General features: G+C 36.7%; 1 protein-coding gene across 1 annotated transcript; it reads left to right on the top strand.

Moving 5' to 3' along the window:
• Positions 1-17,839: 17,839 nt before the first annotated feature.
• LOC145804020 (uncharacterized) lies at positions 17,840-18,852 on the top strand. The gene is made up of 5 exons (XM_082897432.1): positions 17,840-17,900; positions 17,998-18,027; positions 18,117-18,367; positions 18,444-18,650; positions 18,730-18,852. Exons 1-5 carry the CDS (start codon positions 17,840-17,842, stop codon positions 18,850-18,852), a joined length of 672 nt encoding a protein of 223 aa, XP_082753558.1.
• Positions 18,853-19,618: the final 766 nt, after the last annotated feature.

Genomic DNA, 19,618 nt, shown 5'->3' with positions numbered 1-19,618 from the left:
AAATGTTCATAAAGATCCCAATACATCTTAGTACTTCTAGGATGAATGCTATAACTATAACTAGAACTATGTGCCTTCGTCATAATCTCCTTCCTCAAATCACCACCAGCAGGAACACAAGTTCGGCTACGGAATTTAAGCAACCCATCATCACTAACCACAAAGTCTATATGTTTACCCTCTGTCATCTCTCTTTCAATACGCTCACACTGGGGGTCAATCTCCTGAGCTAAACAAATACGTTCTCTCAAGGTCGGCTGAACTATCAATTGACTACAATCAGCCCTATCACTAGGCGTAACAACCTCAAGCCTCAAACGTCTCATGTCTTCCATAAAACAACTCTTAATACACAAAGCAGATGTATCTCCAATTGCGACCTTCTTACTCAAGGCATCCGCCATCACATTTCCTTCCCTGGATGATACAAAACATTCACATCGAAATCTCTTAGTAACTCAAGCCATCTTCTTTGCCTCAAATTTAGTTCCTTCTGTGTGAAAATATACTTCAAACTCTTATGATCAGTGTAAATCTCACATGACTCTCCATACAAATAATGTCGCCAGATCTTAAGAGCAAAAATCACTGTTGCTAACTCCAAGTCGTGCGTAGGATAATTTCTGTCATGTACTTTCAACTATCGTGACGCATAAGCAATCGCCTTCCCATGTTGCATGAGCACACATCCTAAACCATATCGTGAAGCATCACTATAAATCACAAAACCACCACCATTAGTAGATAAGGCAAGGATTTGAGCTGATATCAACCTTTGTTTAAACTCTTGGAAGCTACACTCACAATCATCATTCCACTCAAACTTTACCTCTTTCCTAGTGAGGTTTATAAATGGCAAAGCAATACGGGAGAATCATTCCACAAACTGCATATAATATCCAGCAAACCCTAGAAAGCTACGTACCTCTATCACAGAAGTAGGTCGTGGCCAATCAACGATTTTCTACCACCTTTGTGCTATCCACAGATACCCTATCTTTACTCACCATATGACCCAAAACGAATACATTGCTCAACTAGAATTCACACTTCTTAAATTTTGCACACAATCTCTTCTCCTTGAGGATCTGTAGTACTACCCTCAAATGCTGCTCATGCTTCTCTTTACTCGAATAAATTAGGATGTCATCAATAAACACTACCACAAATTTATTTAGTTGGGGTTTGAATACTCTATTCATCAAATCCATGAATGCGGCTGTTGCATTTGTGAGACCAAAAGGCATCACCAAGAACTCATAATGCTTATAACGGGTTCTAAAAGCGGTCTTAGGAGCATCCTCATCCCTTACTTTCAACTGGTGATAGCCTGACCTCAAGTCCATCTTAGAGAATATCTAAGCTCCCTGCAATTGGTCAAATAGGTCAACAATACATGGCAAAGGATACATATTCTTCACTGTGACTTTGTTCGGTTCTCTATAATCAATACACAATCTCATAGACCCATCATTCTTCTTCACAAATAACACAGGTGCTCCCCAAGGTGACATGCTAGGCCTAATAAAACCTTTGTCTAACAACTCCTATAACTGAGTTTGTAACTCCCTCAACTCCAACGGCGCCATTCTATAGGGAACTTTGGAAATAAGTGTTGTGTCAGGGATCAAGTTAATGGAAAATTCTACCTCGCGATCTAGAGGAAGTCTAGGTAGATCCTTTAGAAAAACATCAACACAATCACTCACTACAGGCAACTCCTCTAACTTCCATTATGGCAGTTCAATACTCACCACACAAGCTAGGTAACCATGATACCTTTTTCTCAACATTCAGTGAGCCTAAAGGGAAGAAGTAAAACAGATAGAAGACCCTTTCTTATCTCCCTAAAAGAAAAACTCAAGTTGTCCCAACATAGCAAAAACTACCATCTTTCTAAAACAATCAACAGAGGTATGATGCTTGGTCAACCAATCCATCCCCGAAATCACATAAAAATCCTTCATCTCTAAAGAAATCAAATCCACTGGAAAAATTCTACCATCCATCTCTATCACACAAGATCTACAATCATCCCCTAACACCACTGTTTCTCCCAATATTACTATTCCACCTAATGGAGTAGACAAGGTAATACAAACATCAAAGGCTCACCAGGAATAGACAATCAGTGTAGATATTTAGGTGCCAACTCTTAACCTTCAAAATGAAATAAAGAACGATTCAACACAAGCTTAAACAAAACTAACTTAACCAAACACTACTAAGGACTATAGGGACTCGGACCTCGTCTAAATGATGAAATGCAAGGTATGTAACTTGATAAATCTATAGCTCTGATACCACAAATGTCACACCCCAAATCCGGGAATGACCGGTCGTGGCCCACAGGGACTTAGCCCAAGGCACACGTAAGCCTAAACACGAATCCAATCACATTGAACAACTGAACAATAGTCCAATAATAAATAACCAAAACTCAATCCAGACATGTCACAATTATAAACGGCAAAATCAACCGTAATCAAAAACCATCCAAACTTATGGGATATAGACAACCCACATATCAAAAATAATCCTAAATGAACTTCGATAAGAATAAATATAAATATGCACAAGCTTGACATAACACTCTAAACTAAAGGAATGCCCTAGAGGTCCATGCAATTGAGTCCCCGCTATGCCATGAGTCCACTCTAAGTCCTTCTAACACCTGGAAATGGTAACAACTAAGTCAGCTGATAGCTCAGTGAGTAGCAACATGGATAGTAAATACAGTTTTGAAAACATGGTTCAATTCCAAAATAAGATATATATCACAGAAACTAGATTGGCATACAGTTTGGTAAATACAATCTGTTTCAAAAAGAAGGTTCCACAATTCAACACTTAAAATACTCATGTCTCGCAAGAACATGATAAACGACTTTTTTCACTTAAAACAGATTATAACATGAACACCAATAATTTTCTGGGTACCAATAAAAACAAATAATCTGCCACACATTTCTCAGGCTATAAGCCCCGTTGGATCCAATACCGAACTAAGAGTCATCCTCAGGGTGGCACCTGGGCCTTTTCTCAAAGACGATCCGATTGAAGGTCACCTAGTTGTTTTTAAAGGTCTGTTCCTTACAATCGTTGAGCACTAGAGTCATCACGGCCCAACCCGGATCTGTTCCCTAGTGGCCAGAGTCACCACACACAGTGGAATAATTTCCCTGGACTAAATACACACATGGTCCCAATAATCAATACACATCAGTTTCGCAAAACATGGTAGTTCATCATTATAAACATGAGACCAAAAATAAATAGTTTACAGTATGCCAAGTTCACACATGTTTCAGAAATAATTTGATTCAATTGATAATATAATAATTTATCAAAACAGTTTAATCATGAAACAACAATTTAATTTTTCCAACAGTTCAGGGTAGGGGAACATTTATAAAAATACGTAGCATGAAGCTACTCACCTGAAACGCAATAATATAATCCTCGAATAGAGTGTAAAAGTCCAACTAGTGGCCTGAACCAAGTATAAAAGCTACGCGTCACAACTAATTTAAAAATACTAAAAAAAATAGGAACTAAGTAATCTCAAACTAAAACGCACTAGCACGGCTCAACCCAACTCACCGTTACTCTTAAATATTACCTAAGTTCATATTCTTCAAGGTCTAAAATCACCCAAGACATAGATTCCGATCGAAACTTAACTAAAAATAACTTTAAGATAAAACAGTGTTTTAAACTAGTTTTCCCAATCTATTCGCTAACTTTGAAAATTACAAAACCCACTCCACGCTATTCGAAAAATTCCAATAACCTCCAAATATGATCTAATATATCCTAAGTTTCAAACCCAATTGGTTTCACTTGATTTGCTTATCAAAATAATTATCTACAATTTATTATATCCAAACAGGTTGTTTTCTGCAGCACTTTAAAGAAATTGACGGTTATCTTAATATACACGAGCAATCAATGCAAGGCCAAAAATGTACGAAACTAGACTCGTAACCGGTTCTAATGACACTAATTTGATAATTTTTGGATTTACACCCAAAGAGAACAACACTCCCGAATTTACTATTTCGGACTGGTTTCCTGGACAGATTTGAATACCTCAATTTATATGGATTTTGACTCCCAAAAATTATGAAAAAATTCAGATATGCAATTCAATATGTAATTAATCTACTGTAAAAATTTCAGATTAAAATTCATTCGTTTGTTATGGTTTCTTGATTTTTAAAGTTTGCGATTCTGTGCAGAATTTTTTCCTTGAATAATACTCAATCTTTATGCATGAATGTGTTGAACCTTAAACATTATATCTAGACCTATACCAAACAAGGGCACTAGTCCACTGCCAACAAAACACACACAAAAAAAATGCCACATCTCTTCCACAATGAGACTCACGCAACCACACAGCACCTCTTCTTCCATCATTATTTCCCATAACCCAAGTTTGATATACTAAACTTCCCTTCACACCAGCCCATAAATTAATATATACCTGAATGATCAACCATGCATTTCACGAACTCAACTATAGAAGATCAAAAAAATAATAATAGAAGTGAGAATAAACAATTAAATTACCCACAAAGTATTGGTTACATAGAATTCCTCTCCCTCCTTGATTGCCACAAGCTTCTTTGTCTCTCTCTCCCTCAATGACTCACGGCTGTTAAGCCTAAAGTGGCTGCTGTTGTGTTGATTAGAAAAAAAGAATTGATTTCTCACCATTAGGGTTTTATCCACCTAATATAAATTTCCAAAATGACCCCTTACTAACTAGTTTATTATTATTATTATTATTACTATCATTAAGATTATTATCAAAAGTCTTAAAAAATTGTGAACTTCCATAAAAATTTATTTATACTTTAAAAATTAATTAAAGATCCCCCAAATATATAATTTGCACTTTAGAATTCACCATCAAAATATTTGAGATTGTAATATTATTGTTGTTATTATTTAATTATTTACTAAATTTTTATATTTGGGTCTTCACAACAAAAGACAAGAAAAGAGGGACATCAAAGTCATGATTCTTCTACTTCAGGCGCAATTTGAGACTAGACCTCGGCCGATTCTTGAAGAACTACCTCGGCTGATTCCTGGAGAGCTACTTCGGCAGTCTTTTCCGCCTCGATTTCGGCGTCAATCTGCGCAAGGGTTTCATCAAGACTTTTTTCGGCTGGAAGAACGTCAGATGAGGCCTGTTCAGAAGTAGTTTCCTTGGCAACTGCACCACCATCATCATCTTGAGTCAGGTCCAAGACCTGCTCATTCAGAGAAGGAGACTTAGGCCCAACAGCCTCCTTGGATTTCCTTACTAAAGCCTTATCCTCACCTTCCTCCTCATCTTCAGACTCAGATTCAGATTCTTCTTCAGCTTAACTTGGAGGTGGAGGAGTATGAGGGAATGGAAGAGGAATAGCATCGGCTTTGCGCATAGGTGAATCTTCAGGAATATTGAGCTTTTTGGCCAGGGACATCTAACCAAGGGAAAAGCCCCTGTTGCATGCTTGCCTAACTTGTAATTTGTATTCCTCTGTAACATCGGCCATTCCTTGGGCATAGGCTTTTTCGTCGGCCGCTTTGATTTCAGCGTCTTTAGTGGCCAAGGCCTCCTAAAGTTCCTTTTCGGCTTGGGCCTTTTTGTCCTCGGCTTCTCTCTTCTCAGCCTCGGCAACCTTCTTGATGGCCTCAACAGATTCGGCCTTTTCTTCGGCTAGGGTTTGGGCTTTAGTGGCAGCCTCAGCCTGGTCTTCTAGTTTTTTCATTTTTGATTAAAGAGTTTTGTTCTCCTTTTTAAGGGCAGAAACCTCCCTCCTCATGTCGGCCAACTTTGTCCTGTTTTCAAAAGCTTGCATAGAGAAAGAGTGGGCATGTTGAATGGCCTGAAAGAGCACAGGGCAAAAATTATTACAAAATTTTACAAAGTAAAAAAGAAGACAAGTTTCCATGTAAAGACACTTACTTGGACAGAATGTTGGAGCATAAAGGCATAGTTCTCGTACTCACTCATCTTGGCATTCCGCTCAAGATCACCTGGGAGAAGTAGGGCGGTACTGAGTGCTACGCCGACATTAATATCGTCGGCACTATCGCTGGCAAGAACAAGCTTATCGTCGGCACTATTCTGAACCCTGAGGTCATCGCAGACGATGACCACGGCTTCTTTGATTGTGTGGACTCTGATGGCTGTGTCTCAGCAGACCTTTTTTTGGGAACGGAAGTCGTCTTCTCACTCCCTGCCAATTGTGAAATTGTCAAGGTATCCTCAGCCTCAACTTCAGTGGCTTTAGCCTTTGGCTGGGCTTTCTTGGTTCGTTTCGGCTTTGGAAGGGGCATGGTTTGCGTTGGCTGAGCATCGACGTCAACAGGGAGATCGGTAAGGAGGTCTTGAGCAATGGGCTTTGGGCGACCCATCTCAGCAGTTTTGACAAGTCTTCGCCGACGTTTTCGTTCTTGTATTGGGACCAAGTATGGGGCCGAAGTAGATGGTTGATTGGTTGGGTCAGATGTTGACGCTTAATCTGTTCGTGATGTAGAGGCGGTTTGAGTTGTGGCAGTAGGAGGAGAAAGGCTTTTCTTCTTTCTTTTGGGGACGTCGGGCAAAATCGATTTGTATGTAGGAATAAAGTTGAGAAGAAGAGGTGCTTTTCTTTTGTGAACTGGCAAGTCCATAAGTTTTTTCAGGTCCTTACTGGGAACGTAAGATTGGCGGAAATTTTTCGCTGGCTTGCGAACGTTTGCAAGAAGAAATAGACATTAGAAACAGATAAAATATTGAAGACTTGAATAGAAACAACTAAGTATTGACACTGGGCTCTTACCCTTGCCCTCTTTAACTGATCGGGGAAGAGGGTAGAGATGGGCGTCCTCGTCTGCGCCAAACTCCTAATTTCCCAAAGCAATAACATAATCATCTCCAACCCCCTTGTTAGAGTCTGGGAGGTCGGCTACGATTTTGAATTCTGTAGACCTCGGCTTAAGATAATAAACGAAGCATTTTTCCTTCAGATTAAGGGCGCACATGGTATAACAGTATTGGATGTCGGCAAAGGTGATCCTAACGTTCTCCTACCTAGCTAAGGCGATAATACAAAAAATCACTCGATAAGAATTGATTGCCAGTTGCATGGCGTTCAACTTATAATAATGAAGGATCTCGCGAAAAAGAATGTTGACTGGGAGCCGGAGTCCGCACTCAGTAAAAGCTACAATGGGAAGGGGCATGGCGTTTTCTGTAGGCATGATGGAGTCATCATCCCCAACAAGTCTCAGGTGGACATCGGCAGGGATGGAGAACTCCTGCCTAAAGTACTCAAAGTTTGGTTGGGGTATCTACCCTGTGCCTCCACATACCCATAACGTCAGCCTAAAATCAGAGGGGTAGGTTTCAGAAAAAAGATGCTCTTAAGGGGTTATCGGGACCTCGGCGAAACCCTAGGTATATGCTGGTAAGGATTGTTTCAGTTTTTTCCTAAGAATTGATAGGTTCTATAGACAAATCCCAAACCTAAATCTATGAAGGCAAAAATTGAAAGCAAAAATTGAAGGCAGAGATCTGGAAAACAACACAGGAAACAAGAAACCAGAACATAGTTTCAGAATGAAGAACAGAAGTGGGGTTCTCAAAAGCATAAAGAAAACAAGAACTATATGGTCAAGAACAGTGGCAAAAATGCAAGAAATAGTGAACAATAAATATGATTCACGGAATTAACAGTTTAAACAGAACAGTAATGGCAGCAAGAAGATAGAAGAACATCAGTGAACTGAATACATAAAGAACAGTAGCTTACCAAAGAAAGGGAGGCCGGAAAGGGATTTGCCGATGTCCTACAACGGTTGCAGGAGCAGAAGACCGGTAGAAATCTAGCCGGAAGGAGTGAACGGAGAAAGTTGCAGAGCTTGGGAAGCTTGAGCGATGGCGGATATGAAAAAAAGAGTTTTAGAGAGAGAAAAAACAAGAGGACTCAGATGCAAAAGTGAAGAGACGAAAGAAAGGAGGAAAGATTTTGTCAAAAAATGAAAACGGCGGCAAAAGCAATCAATACGCCTAAAAAAGCGCATACGTCAGACGGCGCATGTGAAGAAGAGATGACTTATGGGCGCGTCACAAGCACGAGCCAGTAGGAAAGAAACGCGTGTCTAAAACGGTTGAATTGAAATGCATGACAGCTCATGCGTGTAAAAATTTCCTTAAAAATCTTTGATTTTTTAGGGAAAGCATGTCGGCCAGAAATGAATGATCTCGGTTGTCAAATCTTAAGCCGATTTACTGGAAGAAAATACTGATATAGGTTCCATCACCTCAGAATGCCGAGGTAATAGAACCTAGGGGGCCGTTGTGGGGATATATTTTCTGAGTACCAACACGTGGCAAGGTGACGCCGACGTGTCAGCCGAGGTGCCACGTGTCCTGGTTGTGATGCCGAGGTTATCTCCGAAGATATCGGAATCCGAGATAAGCGGATAATGGATAAGGGGCAAGGGTCCTAGAGTAAAGAGAAGACTTTGCTAAGATAAGGATAAAGCTCTTAGGGAGTTTATCTTTATCTCTTGAGAAATCCAAAGTAAGCACTGAATGGGAGTCCATAGAAGTTAGGCTTCTATTAGGACTAGGATTATGTTTGCTATAAAAGAGAGCACCCCCGTAGGTCTAAGGTATGCAGTTTTATGCTTTGACTAGTGAGTTTAGCACTTGGTTATCTTTGAAAGATATACTGACTTGATCGTCGGAGTGCCCCCGGGTAGAAGGGCCACCGTTGGAGCCTTTTCTTTCTGTTACAGGTTTGCTGAAACCATCTATTCTGCCGATGCTCTCCAGCTAATTACTAGGCGAGCAGTGTAGTCAGAAAATCACTCACACAATTAGCATTAGGTTTTATCAGCAAAATCTTGAGTTTTAGCCCTTTCTTCCACAGAGACATTCTTCTTTTTTGGTCATCAACATCATAATCTGGTTTTCAATTCTTGAGGTTTATAGATTTTCTTCGTCTCCTTAAATGCCAATGGAATTGTTGTTGTCTCTGTAATGCATTTTAGGTAAAAAGATAATGCCTCATATGAGGATGAAAGTATTTCCATAGCCTCCTGTCCGACAGACTAACATAAAAGACTCATAGATGAATTTCATGTCCTATTCATTGTACCATTCACATTATCCAAATTCTTGACGTTGTGTTTGGTTAGAGGATTTGAAAAGGAATTTAAAAAAAAAAAAAAGGTATGTAAAATTAGGTGAAATGTAGGTATATTTTATTCACATTTCACTTATCTTTTTCCTCTATCTTTCCAAATATCTTCCCAAATCGCCTAACAAAACACATCGTAAGAGAGCTTAGTATGGTGTATGCAATTCCAATTCATGTTGGGTGATATATTTCTTCTTCAATTCCTTTTCATCTTATATATTTCTTACAATCTGAAAACAGATGTCCCAGAGACAAATTTTTGTCATGTTACTTCATTGTGTTAGCATAAGGTGGACTAGATTGAGGAGTGTCAACTCTGCACTGTGTCAAGGAAAAGTGGGGGAGGTGATTGAACTTTTCATGTAAATTTTTTAAAAAAATTAAATTTGATATGATTCATGAGCCAATATACTAATTTTTATAAATAAAAAATAAATAAACTTAAATTAGTACTTTGAATTGTGTTAATATATATATATTAATAGTTTTTAATTAATATGAATAAAATTTTATGTTAGACTTACCATTTAAAGGATTTTAAATTTCAAATTTAATATGATTTAGATATAATAATTACAATTATATTTGGACTTTCCATATAAATATTTTTAAAATTTTAAATTAGATGAGGTAAGAAAAAATTTCACTATGTGATAACAATAAATATAATGATTTTTTTTTTCCTTTCAAAACGTCATATTTATTATAATTCTCATTTGATAGTTTTTATTTAATGAGAGGATTCCAAAATACAAACTTTATTTTTATAAAAAAAATAGAAATTTAAATCAAAATTATTGAATTTTTAAATTTTCAAATTATTCGAAAATAACATAACAGTGCTAACAATTGGGGCTATTCTGGATCCAAACTAGTCTGCGAAACTTTATTGTTGTAAAATCTTATCATGAGGAGAGATTGCTATGTATTTTTTCCCATCCAATTTTCGTTTATTTACTCATGCAAAATGAATAAATATCAGTAGTTCCATTTTCATTTCATTTTTCTTTCTTTTCAAATCGAAAATTCAAATGGATCTAGAGGATGCTATCTGGCCTGTGAAGCATATTACAAGTATCATTTTAATGGTTCGAATCATTCATTTTTTAATATCATTCGTATATATTATTTACAAATAAATAAATAAATCAATCTAATAATCATAACATATTTAATTTATTATATTTTTCTTTAAAAAAATAGATGACAAAGACTACTCTTTTTTTTTTGTGACAAACGCAATAAATTCTTGAAAAACTTCTCATCTTATGGTACAAGTTTTATATCTTTTCTTTATGGAAAATGTTTTGTAATTTTCCAAACCACATAGGGCAATTTGTATTTTAAGTAAACCTCAAGAAATGTATTTGTAAGAGTGCCTCTATTTACACACCATATTTCATCTCAAGACACATCACTACTCAAAGCACACCTTTAGTAATTTGATAAATAAGAAATTTGCTCAATACACACCGGAATCTTCTATTTTTACTCTTTCTCACACACTCCACCCACAATCTTACATCTTTACCCTTACTCTCTCACACACCGCACCCATGATCTTCAATCTTCCATTTCCGTAAGAAAAATTATTACATCTTTATCCTTCTAATCAATTACATTTTTAACCTTCATACAAATTTCTCAATCCACACAACACAATTTTATTACGAATTGCAATGTCTATAGTGAAGGAAAGGGCAACGCGAGCTGCTACCATGGCAAGAATGCAAATGGATTAGGAATGGAAGCAAAAAGGGGATGATGTCAGTTGGAGAGTAACGACGGCAGAAAAGAGGTAAGATGGCTGACGGCAATGGTTGATGGCAGCGACAGCTGTGACTGCGAGTTAGAGTTAGGGTTAGGGTTAGGGTTAGGGTTATGGTTATAGTTAGAGAAGATGAGGATATTTTGGAAATATTTAAAAATTGATAATGTGTATTAAGTGAAAAATAAAAAATCAAAATTGGGTGTAGTGTGGAATGAGTAATTGGTGTGTATTACGTAAGGTGTGTATCGTAACCTTTTATCCTTTGTGGTCATTTTACATTAGGTTAATAATGTAATAAAATATAAATTAATTAATGGTATGCCTTGAGATGAAATGTGATGTGTAAATAGAGACACCCTATTTGTAATTTACCCTGTATTATAATATTTTACTAAATTTAAAACTCCTATTTTGTGCCAAATTTTTAGAGCCTAAGGTACAGGCCTTAGTGGCCTTAGCCCAGGACCTCTACTAGTAAGGGTTCTTATATCCTATAGGATATGATAATAAATGATTGACCACTAATTACATAAATAAAAATCTATTCAGTTTCCAAATAACCTTAAAGGAAATATATTTTTAAGAATCTAATTTCAAAAACGTTTATTACTGTAAACACTACAGGAAAATATAGCAAAAAAGACGGGGTTTTTAGCGACGCCGCGCCCCCCGTCGCAAAAAACCGTTTTTTGCGACGGTAACTTCACCTGTCGCAAATAATAGCCTTTAGCGACGGTACTGACCCGTCGGTAATGAAACTAAGCGGAGGCGTCGGAAATGCGGAAGTATTAGCGACGGTAAATAAAACCGTCGCAAAAAACCTTTTTTTTTGAGACGGCATATATCATTTGCGACGGCAAATTTCCGTCGCAAAAAAGGATTAATGCAAACGGCACCGTTTTTCGTTCTATTTGCGACGGTGTACATCATACCGTCGCAAAAAGTCCAAAAAAAAAACCCTCCTTTTTCCTTCTGCCTCCCGCTCGATCCTCCTCACCAAATCCCTAACTTCACCCCCAAATTTCCCAAACGGCCTACGAGGAAGACAGCGGTGGTGCGGCGGCGACGGCTCCGGCGACAAGAGTGGTGCTCCGGCGACGACTCTCTCTCCCTCTGCGTATGCTCTCTCTCTCTCTCTCTCTCTCTCTCTCTCTCTCTCTCTCTCTCTCTCTCTCTCGATCTGTGTATATATATATGAATCTGTCTATATATATATATGCAATGTATATAAATCTATATATATATATATATATATATAAATCTGAAATGTATATAAATCTATATATATATAAATCTGAAATGTATATAAATCTATATATATATATATATATAAATCTGAAATGTATATAAATCTATATATATATATATATATAAATCTGAAATCTGTCTATATATATATATAAATCTGTTTATCTGAAATCTATATATATAAATCTGTTATATATATATATAAATCTGTCTATATATATATATATATATATATATATATAAATCTGTCTATATATATGTATATAAATCTGTTTATTAATAACATACTTTAATTAAGAACATACTTTAATTAATAAATCTGTCTATATATAACAGATTTGTCTCATGGTTATTAATAAATCTGTCTATATATATGTATATATATATATATATAAAACTGTTTATTTTTTAATTATTATCAACATTTATCAATTATTATCAATTATTATCAATTAGTGTTTTTAAGTTTTTTTAATTATTTTTATGGTTGTTTTCATTTATATCTCTTCAACTATTATCATTTTTTTTTTCTATTTCATCCATAAATTATCAATTTTACCATTCAATCGTTCAAGTTTTTTATTTTTTTATTTTTTCCAAATCATATGCTCTAATTAGAAATAGTTTGTCAAAATCAGTAAAAATTATATGCATATATATATAGTTTGTCTAATTAGAAATAGTTTGTCAAAATCATATGCTCTAATTAGAAATAGTTTGTCAAAATCATATGCTCTAATCATATGCTCTAATCCTTTAAGTTTAAATTATCATTTTTTTTTTCTATTTCATCCATAAATTATCAATTTTACCATTCAATCGTTCAAGTTTTTTATTTTTTTATTTTTTCCAAATCATATGCTCTAATTAGAAATAGTTTGTCAAAATCAGTAAAAATTATATGCATATATATATAGTTTGTCTAATTAGAAATAGTTTGTCAAAATCATATGCTCTAATTAGAAATAGTTTGTCAAAATCATATGCTCTAATCATATGCTCTAATCCTTTAAGTTTAAATTATCAATTTTTTTTTCTATTTCATCCATAAATTATCAATTTTACCATTCAATCCTTCAAGTTTTTTATTTTTTTATTTTTTCCAAATCATATGCTCTAATTAGAAATAGTTTGTCAAAATCAGTAAAAATTATATGCATATATATATAGTTTGTCTAATTAGAAATAGTTTGTCAAAATCATATGCTCTAATTAGAAATAGTTTGTCAAAATCATATGCTCTAATCATATGCTCTAATCCTTTAAGTTTAAATTATCAATTTTTTTTTCTATTTCATCCATAAATTATCAATTTTACCATTCAATCCTTCAAGTTTTTTATTTTTTTATTTTTTCCAAATCATATGCTCTAATTAGAAATAGTTTGTCAAAATCAGTAAAAATTATATGCATATATATATATATAGTTTGTCTAATTAGAAATAGTTTGTCAAAATCATATGCTCTAATTAGAAATAGTTTGTCAAAATCATATGCTCTAATCCTTTAAGTTTAAATTATCAATTTTTTTTTTCTATTTCATCCATAAATTATCAATTTTACCATTCAATCCTTCAAGTTTTTTATTTTTTTATTTTTTCCAAATCATATGCTCTTAAATAGGAATTTTAGACATTTCGTTAATTTGCCAAATAGGATGTCGAGTGAATATTTATGTGTAGGTATTATATTTAGAGTTACTTTGGTGAGATATTCTTGTGGATGTGTACAGATGATGGATAAGAGTTGGATTGATTTGCCAAATAGGATGTCGAGTGAATACATTAATGGGATTGATGAATTCCTTGTGTTTGCCTACACCAATAGGGTTGAAGGTTCGATGATCAGTTGTCCGTGTAGGAAGTGTGAGAATCGATACTATTTTGTACGAGATGGTGTACGGGAGCATCTGATTTTGAATGGTTTTTTTAAAAAATACAAACATTGGATTAATCATGGGGAATCTTACATATCTCTGCATAGTAATCGAGAGAATGAAACATTAGCTAATTTAGACATTGGAGATGATATGATTGGAATGATACAAGGGGCTATGGGAAATCCACATGTCGGTACAAGTGTTGAGGGTGATGAACCACAGGGGCCTGATCCCCGTGCATCTGAACCCCAGCTCGGTCCAAATGCAGAGACTGCAAAGTATTTCAAACTTCTTCAAGATGCACAAAGTGAATTGTATCCGGGTTGTCAGAAGTTCACATCTTTGTCATTCATTGTTCGACTTCTACATTTGAAGGTGCTTAATCAGTGGACGGACAAGTCTGTTGACATGTTGCTTGAGTTATTGAATGAGGCGTTTCCGTTGGGTGTGAAACTCCCGGACTCATATTATAAAGCTCAAAAGGTCACAACAGATTTGGGCTTCACGTATGAGACGTGGGATGCATGTCCCAACAGTTGCATGTTGTTTCGAAACGAGGACGCCAATCTTGATAAATGTGTCATATGCAACAGTTCTAGATGGAAATCAAATGGTGATGGTGGTTCAAATGGTCCTAACACAGGTGGCAAACAAGTAGCTGCAAAACAGATGAGGTATTTTCCTTTAAAGTCAAGGTTGCAGAGGTTGTTTATGTCATCCAAGACGGCCAAGTTAATGAGATGGCATGCAGAGGAACGAACTGATGATGGTGTCTTCAGGCATCCTGCTGACTCCCTTGCATGGAAAGATTTTGACCGTCGGAATATTGACTTTAGTAATGATTGCCGAAGTGTAAGGCTTGGCTTAGCATCTGATGGTTTTAACCCATTCAGGACGATGAACATAGTTCATAGCACTTGGCCTGTTGTGCTCATTCCATACAACTTGCCGCCATGGATGTGCATGAAGCAACCATTTCTAATTTTATCTGTGCTTATTGACGGCCCGAAAGGACCTGGTGACAAGATTGATGTTTATATGCAACCGTTGATTGAGGAGTTGAAAGAACTATGGAATGAGGGTGTGTCAACATTTGATGCATCAACAAATCAAATGTTTCAAATGCATGCAGCTTTACTGTGGACAATTAGTGATTTTCCTGCATACGCAAACTTGTCAGGATGGAGCACTAAAGGAGAATATGCATGTCCTTGTTGCAATAAGGAAACTACATCGTGTTGGTTGAAGCATAGTAGGAAACAATCATACTTAGGTCATCGCAGATTTTTACCTACTGGCCATAAATTCCGGAAGGATAAAGTATCATTTGATGGTAGTCGGGAAGTCAGACTCAAACCAAAATTGTTGTCTGGAACTGAGATGTTGCTACAATTAGAATCTGAGGGTATTTTAACCCAATACAATAGGGATGACCTTAAGGAGAGGCATAGGAGACAGGTAGAGAAGGAGAAAGCTGGACATCGCACCCATAGTTGGAAGAAAAAGAGTATCTTTTATGAATTGCCATATTGGGAGCACAATCTAATAAGACACAACCTCGATGTGATGCATATAGAGAAGAATGTTTGTGACAATGTGTTGTGGACAATATTAGGGGTTGCAGGAAAATCGAAGGATGGTGTTAATGCTCGGCGTGATTTACAAGATATGAATATTAGAAAACCCCTACATTTGCAGTTAAGAGGGTCGAATAAAGCCTATTTACCACCAGCACAATTCACGATGACCAAGGATGAGAAAGATTTGTTCTTGAAAGTGTTGAAGGAAGTAAGAGTTCCCGACGGGTATTCATCCAATATATCACGTCGTGTGCGCTTACATGATAGAAGCATTGGGGGTCTTAAGAGCCACGATAGTCATTTCTGATGCAACAACTTATTCCATTGGCTATTCGCAGATCGTTACCGAAGAATGTAATTGAACCCTTGATTGAATTGAGCAATTTCTTTAGACAATTGTGTTCGAAAGTGAATCGTGCGACGGATTTGCAATATATTAAAGATCGTATCGCTGTAACACTTTGTCATCTAGAGAAAATATTTCCTCCGAGTTTTTTTGATATAATGGAGCACTTGCCTATACATCTAGCTGATGAAGCGTTATTGGGTGGAGCGATTCAGTTTCGATGGATGTATCCAATTGAGAGGTATCTTCTTACTTTGAAGCAATACGTGCGTAATAGAGCTCGTCCTGAAGGATCAATTACTAAAGGATATCTTATGGAAGAATGCATGAATTTTTGTGCACAATATCTCAATGATGTGGAAACCAAATCTAGTCGACCCGTGAGGAACTATAGTGGTGCTGATAATTTGGGTCATGCTACTGGTGAAAACACAAGCTTTTATCTTGATAATACTTCTTGGGTACAAGCTCATCGGTACATCTTATGCAATACAAGCGCGGTTCAACCATTCATAAAGTAGGTTAAGTCACTCACTCAATATTTTATTATGTTTATTGAATTTTCAACTAAAATTTTTGTATGGCTAAAATTTCAATCTACACAGCAAACACCTTGAAGTACTTAAGCTCAAAATGCCTCGTGTCGACGATCATCAACTTCGGCGTGAACATTTTGAAACTTTTCACATTTGGTTCAAGGAACATGTATGTATTTAACTCTATAGATTCTAGTTACTTAAGTCGATCTACATTTTAAATTTTACATTTCGTGTTAAATAGGTCCAAACTTTGCGAAGGACTACTAATGTCATACTTTCTGAAGAGCTTATTCTATTGGCAAATGGTCCTCATAACCTAGCAAGGAGGTTCAACGGGTATATACTGAATGGGTTTCGGTATCGAGTAAAGGCCATGGATGATCGTCGAGCCACACAAAATTGTGGTGTAGCTTTGAAGGCAGATACCATAAGTTATGCTAGTCGAAAAGACAAGAATCCTCGTCTGGGGTCTGTGTACTATTATGGACAATTGACAGATATTGTTGAGATTCGATATTCCAATGAGAAGAAACATGTGTTGTTTAAGTGTGATTGGATTGACAACATTCACGGAAAGAAAGAAGATGTCTTCAATTTCACGTTGGTGAACTTCAATCATTTGTTGTACCGAGATGATCGAATTACCAATGAACCTTTCATCTTGGCGTCCCAAGCAGAGCAAGTTTGGTATGTTGCAGACCCGTTACAACCAGACTGGCAAGTCGTGGTGAAGATGTCTCAAAGAGGTTTATTTGATATGAGTTCAACTGATCCACAAATCGAGCCATACATGAGCCAACAATTGGAAGAAAATATAATGCTTCGTGATGAAGAAGTTGGTTGGGTGAGGGAAGCCGTAGAAGGGGAAACAGTTGATGTTCAAATAGGCTGATATGTAATCAACATTAGTAATTCAATTAAGGCCAAGGTTGTAGTTAATCATCAATTTCTTAATTTACTTTGTCTTTGTAATTGTATTAGTTCAAATCATGTCATATTATAGTTGATGACAAACCATTGTCTATGTTTCTAATGTCAATTAATGTTATATTGCTTGAAGATTATTATGGGAAGGAAGAGGAAGCCTGATCATCCCCGGCGCATGATGTCTGATGTGCTACATAACAGGACATCAGTAGCACCACCATTAGAGGAGGCATCACATCGGCCAGCATCGGAGGGGCCATTAGTGCCACCAGCATCTGAGGGGCCATTACCACCGTATCGACCACCATCAGTGGCACCACAGCAGCTACCATGTACTCGGCCTCCACGCCTACCATCGATGCGTCCACCATCAATGGCACCACAGCAGCTATTATCATCAGCTTATGAGCCATCCGCAGGTATTTAAATTTGCTTTGAGTTGCATGAAAATTATTTACACATACATTTATTTATGCTCATTATATATAACTTGTTTATTCTCATTTTATTTTGCAGACCCTTCGACTTCTTCACAGCCCACATCAGGTTTATTTGATATGATTTGTATTCACATTATTTAAATTTGCATTTGGTTGTTACCATTGCATATTGTTTATTATTATTGTATATCGCAGGTCATGTTAGTTCTTCATCGACCTCGACTAGGCGTGGTAGAGGATGTGCCAAGGGCATTAAAGAGTGGGGTACTGGTAAAAAGCTGCACATACAATTTGATGGAAATTACTGCCCAATAGGAGATAACGTGGCCAAGTTAACTACTCAACTTGGCATTATTGTCCGGAATGGTAACATTGTTCCTCTTACTTTTGTTGACTGGAACAGTGTGCCTGATGATATTGTTGATGCTATCTGGAAGGATGTGAAGGTAAAAGTATATTTTTGTCCACAAATTCGAATTCCAAATTTGTGTTATACTTAGCCTTAAACTTTGTGTTTTATAGGACAATTTGAATATATGTCCAGAGGAGTACAAGCCAATCTGCATGAAAAACTGCAACAGCATATGGAAGGATCACAAGAACAAGCTTAAGGCTAAGTATTTCAAGCCTAGAAGCTCTGATCCTAATCTGAAGGATGATGTTCCTATGAACGTTGTGCCAAGCCAGTGGGAACAACTTGTAGAGTATTGGCGTACTTCCGATGCTGAGGTATACAATTACGTTATATTTATGATATGTAAACATACAAATCATATTTACATACTTACATTTGTTGAACTTGTTATAGAAAATTGCAAGTAGGAACGCTAAAAATCGGCGAGCTCACGGCATAGCTCATACCACAGGGCGTACTACTTTCTCTCAGATACGGCATGAGGTTTACATTTTATTGTTTTATTTTTCCATATAAATAAACATTGTATATTTGCAAATTATTTGGATTCTAATTTTCATATTTCTAAAAAAAAATTTAGATGACCAGTAAGGGGGAGTCTGCTGATAAGATGAATGTTTGGCTTATGACACGTAGAGTAGATGACCCAGAGGTTATCCAGACCTTGGTAGTTTCCAAACACCTTTGATTGTATTTAAAGTTTATTTTTTGTGTGTCAACCATCTTAATTTCGCGTATACTTGTGTGTCTTATTCAATACAAGATGAGTTTAATCGTCAACTCTCTATGCTACCTGAGGATGGTCGGACTTTGGAGGCTAGGAATGCCATTTTCCATGAGTTGATAGGTCATGACAGACATGGATATTGTCGCACATACGGGAGAATCGTGCCTCGCAGAGTGGTGTATAAGGATGGTGCTGGGCCATCACAGTCAACACCCCATCCATCGACTATTGATCAGATCACGCAGCAGGTTCGTGCTGAGCTAAGGGATGAGTTGAGGGAGGAGCTGCGAGCAGAGTTCTCTACACATTTGCAGCAGATGAGAGCTGAGATGATGGCCCTTGTGTCACAGGGGGCGAGTGTGGATCCCAACAGACAGGTTCCATATAAACATCACAATTGTTTGATAGTTCAATTTTCACTCAAGATTATGTATGAAATTCGAATATGATTAACACATTATGCACTGACTAACATAGGTTCCTGATGCATCGAGTGGCCACCGGGCATTTAGGGAATCTGCAGAAGACGAGAATCCATATACACCACCACCAGAA

This window comes from Camellia sinensis, chromosome 12, assembly GCF_055761805.1.
Source record: "Camellia sinensis isolate YWXY chromosome 12, ASM5576180v1, whole genome shotgun sequence".
In the NCBI taxonomy this organism is placed as follows: domain Eukaryota; kingdom Viridiplantae; phylum Streptophyta; class Magnoliopsida; order Ericales; family Theaceae; genus Camellia; species Camellia sinensis.
This window is presented reverse-complemented; position numbering and strand designations above follow the sequence as displayed.

Bases quoted from the DNA above. Each gene is read 5' to 3' on its own strand.
- LOC145804020 (XM_082897432.1), top strand. From the start codon at position 17,840: ATGCGTCCACCATCAATGGCACCACAGCAGCTATTATCATCAGCTTAT. The intron at 17,901-17,997 runs GTATTTAAATTT...TTTATTTTGCAG, and splicing joins AGCTTATGAGCCATCCGCAG to ACCCTTCGACTTCTTCACAG. The intron at 18,028-18,116 runs GTTTATTTGATA...TGTATATCGCAG, and splicing joins TTCTTCACAGCCCACATCAG to GTCATGTTAGTTCTTCATCG.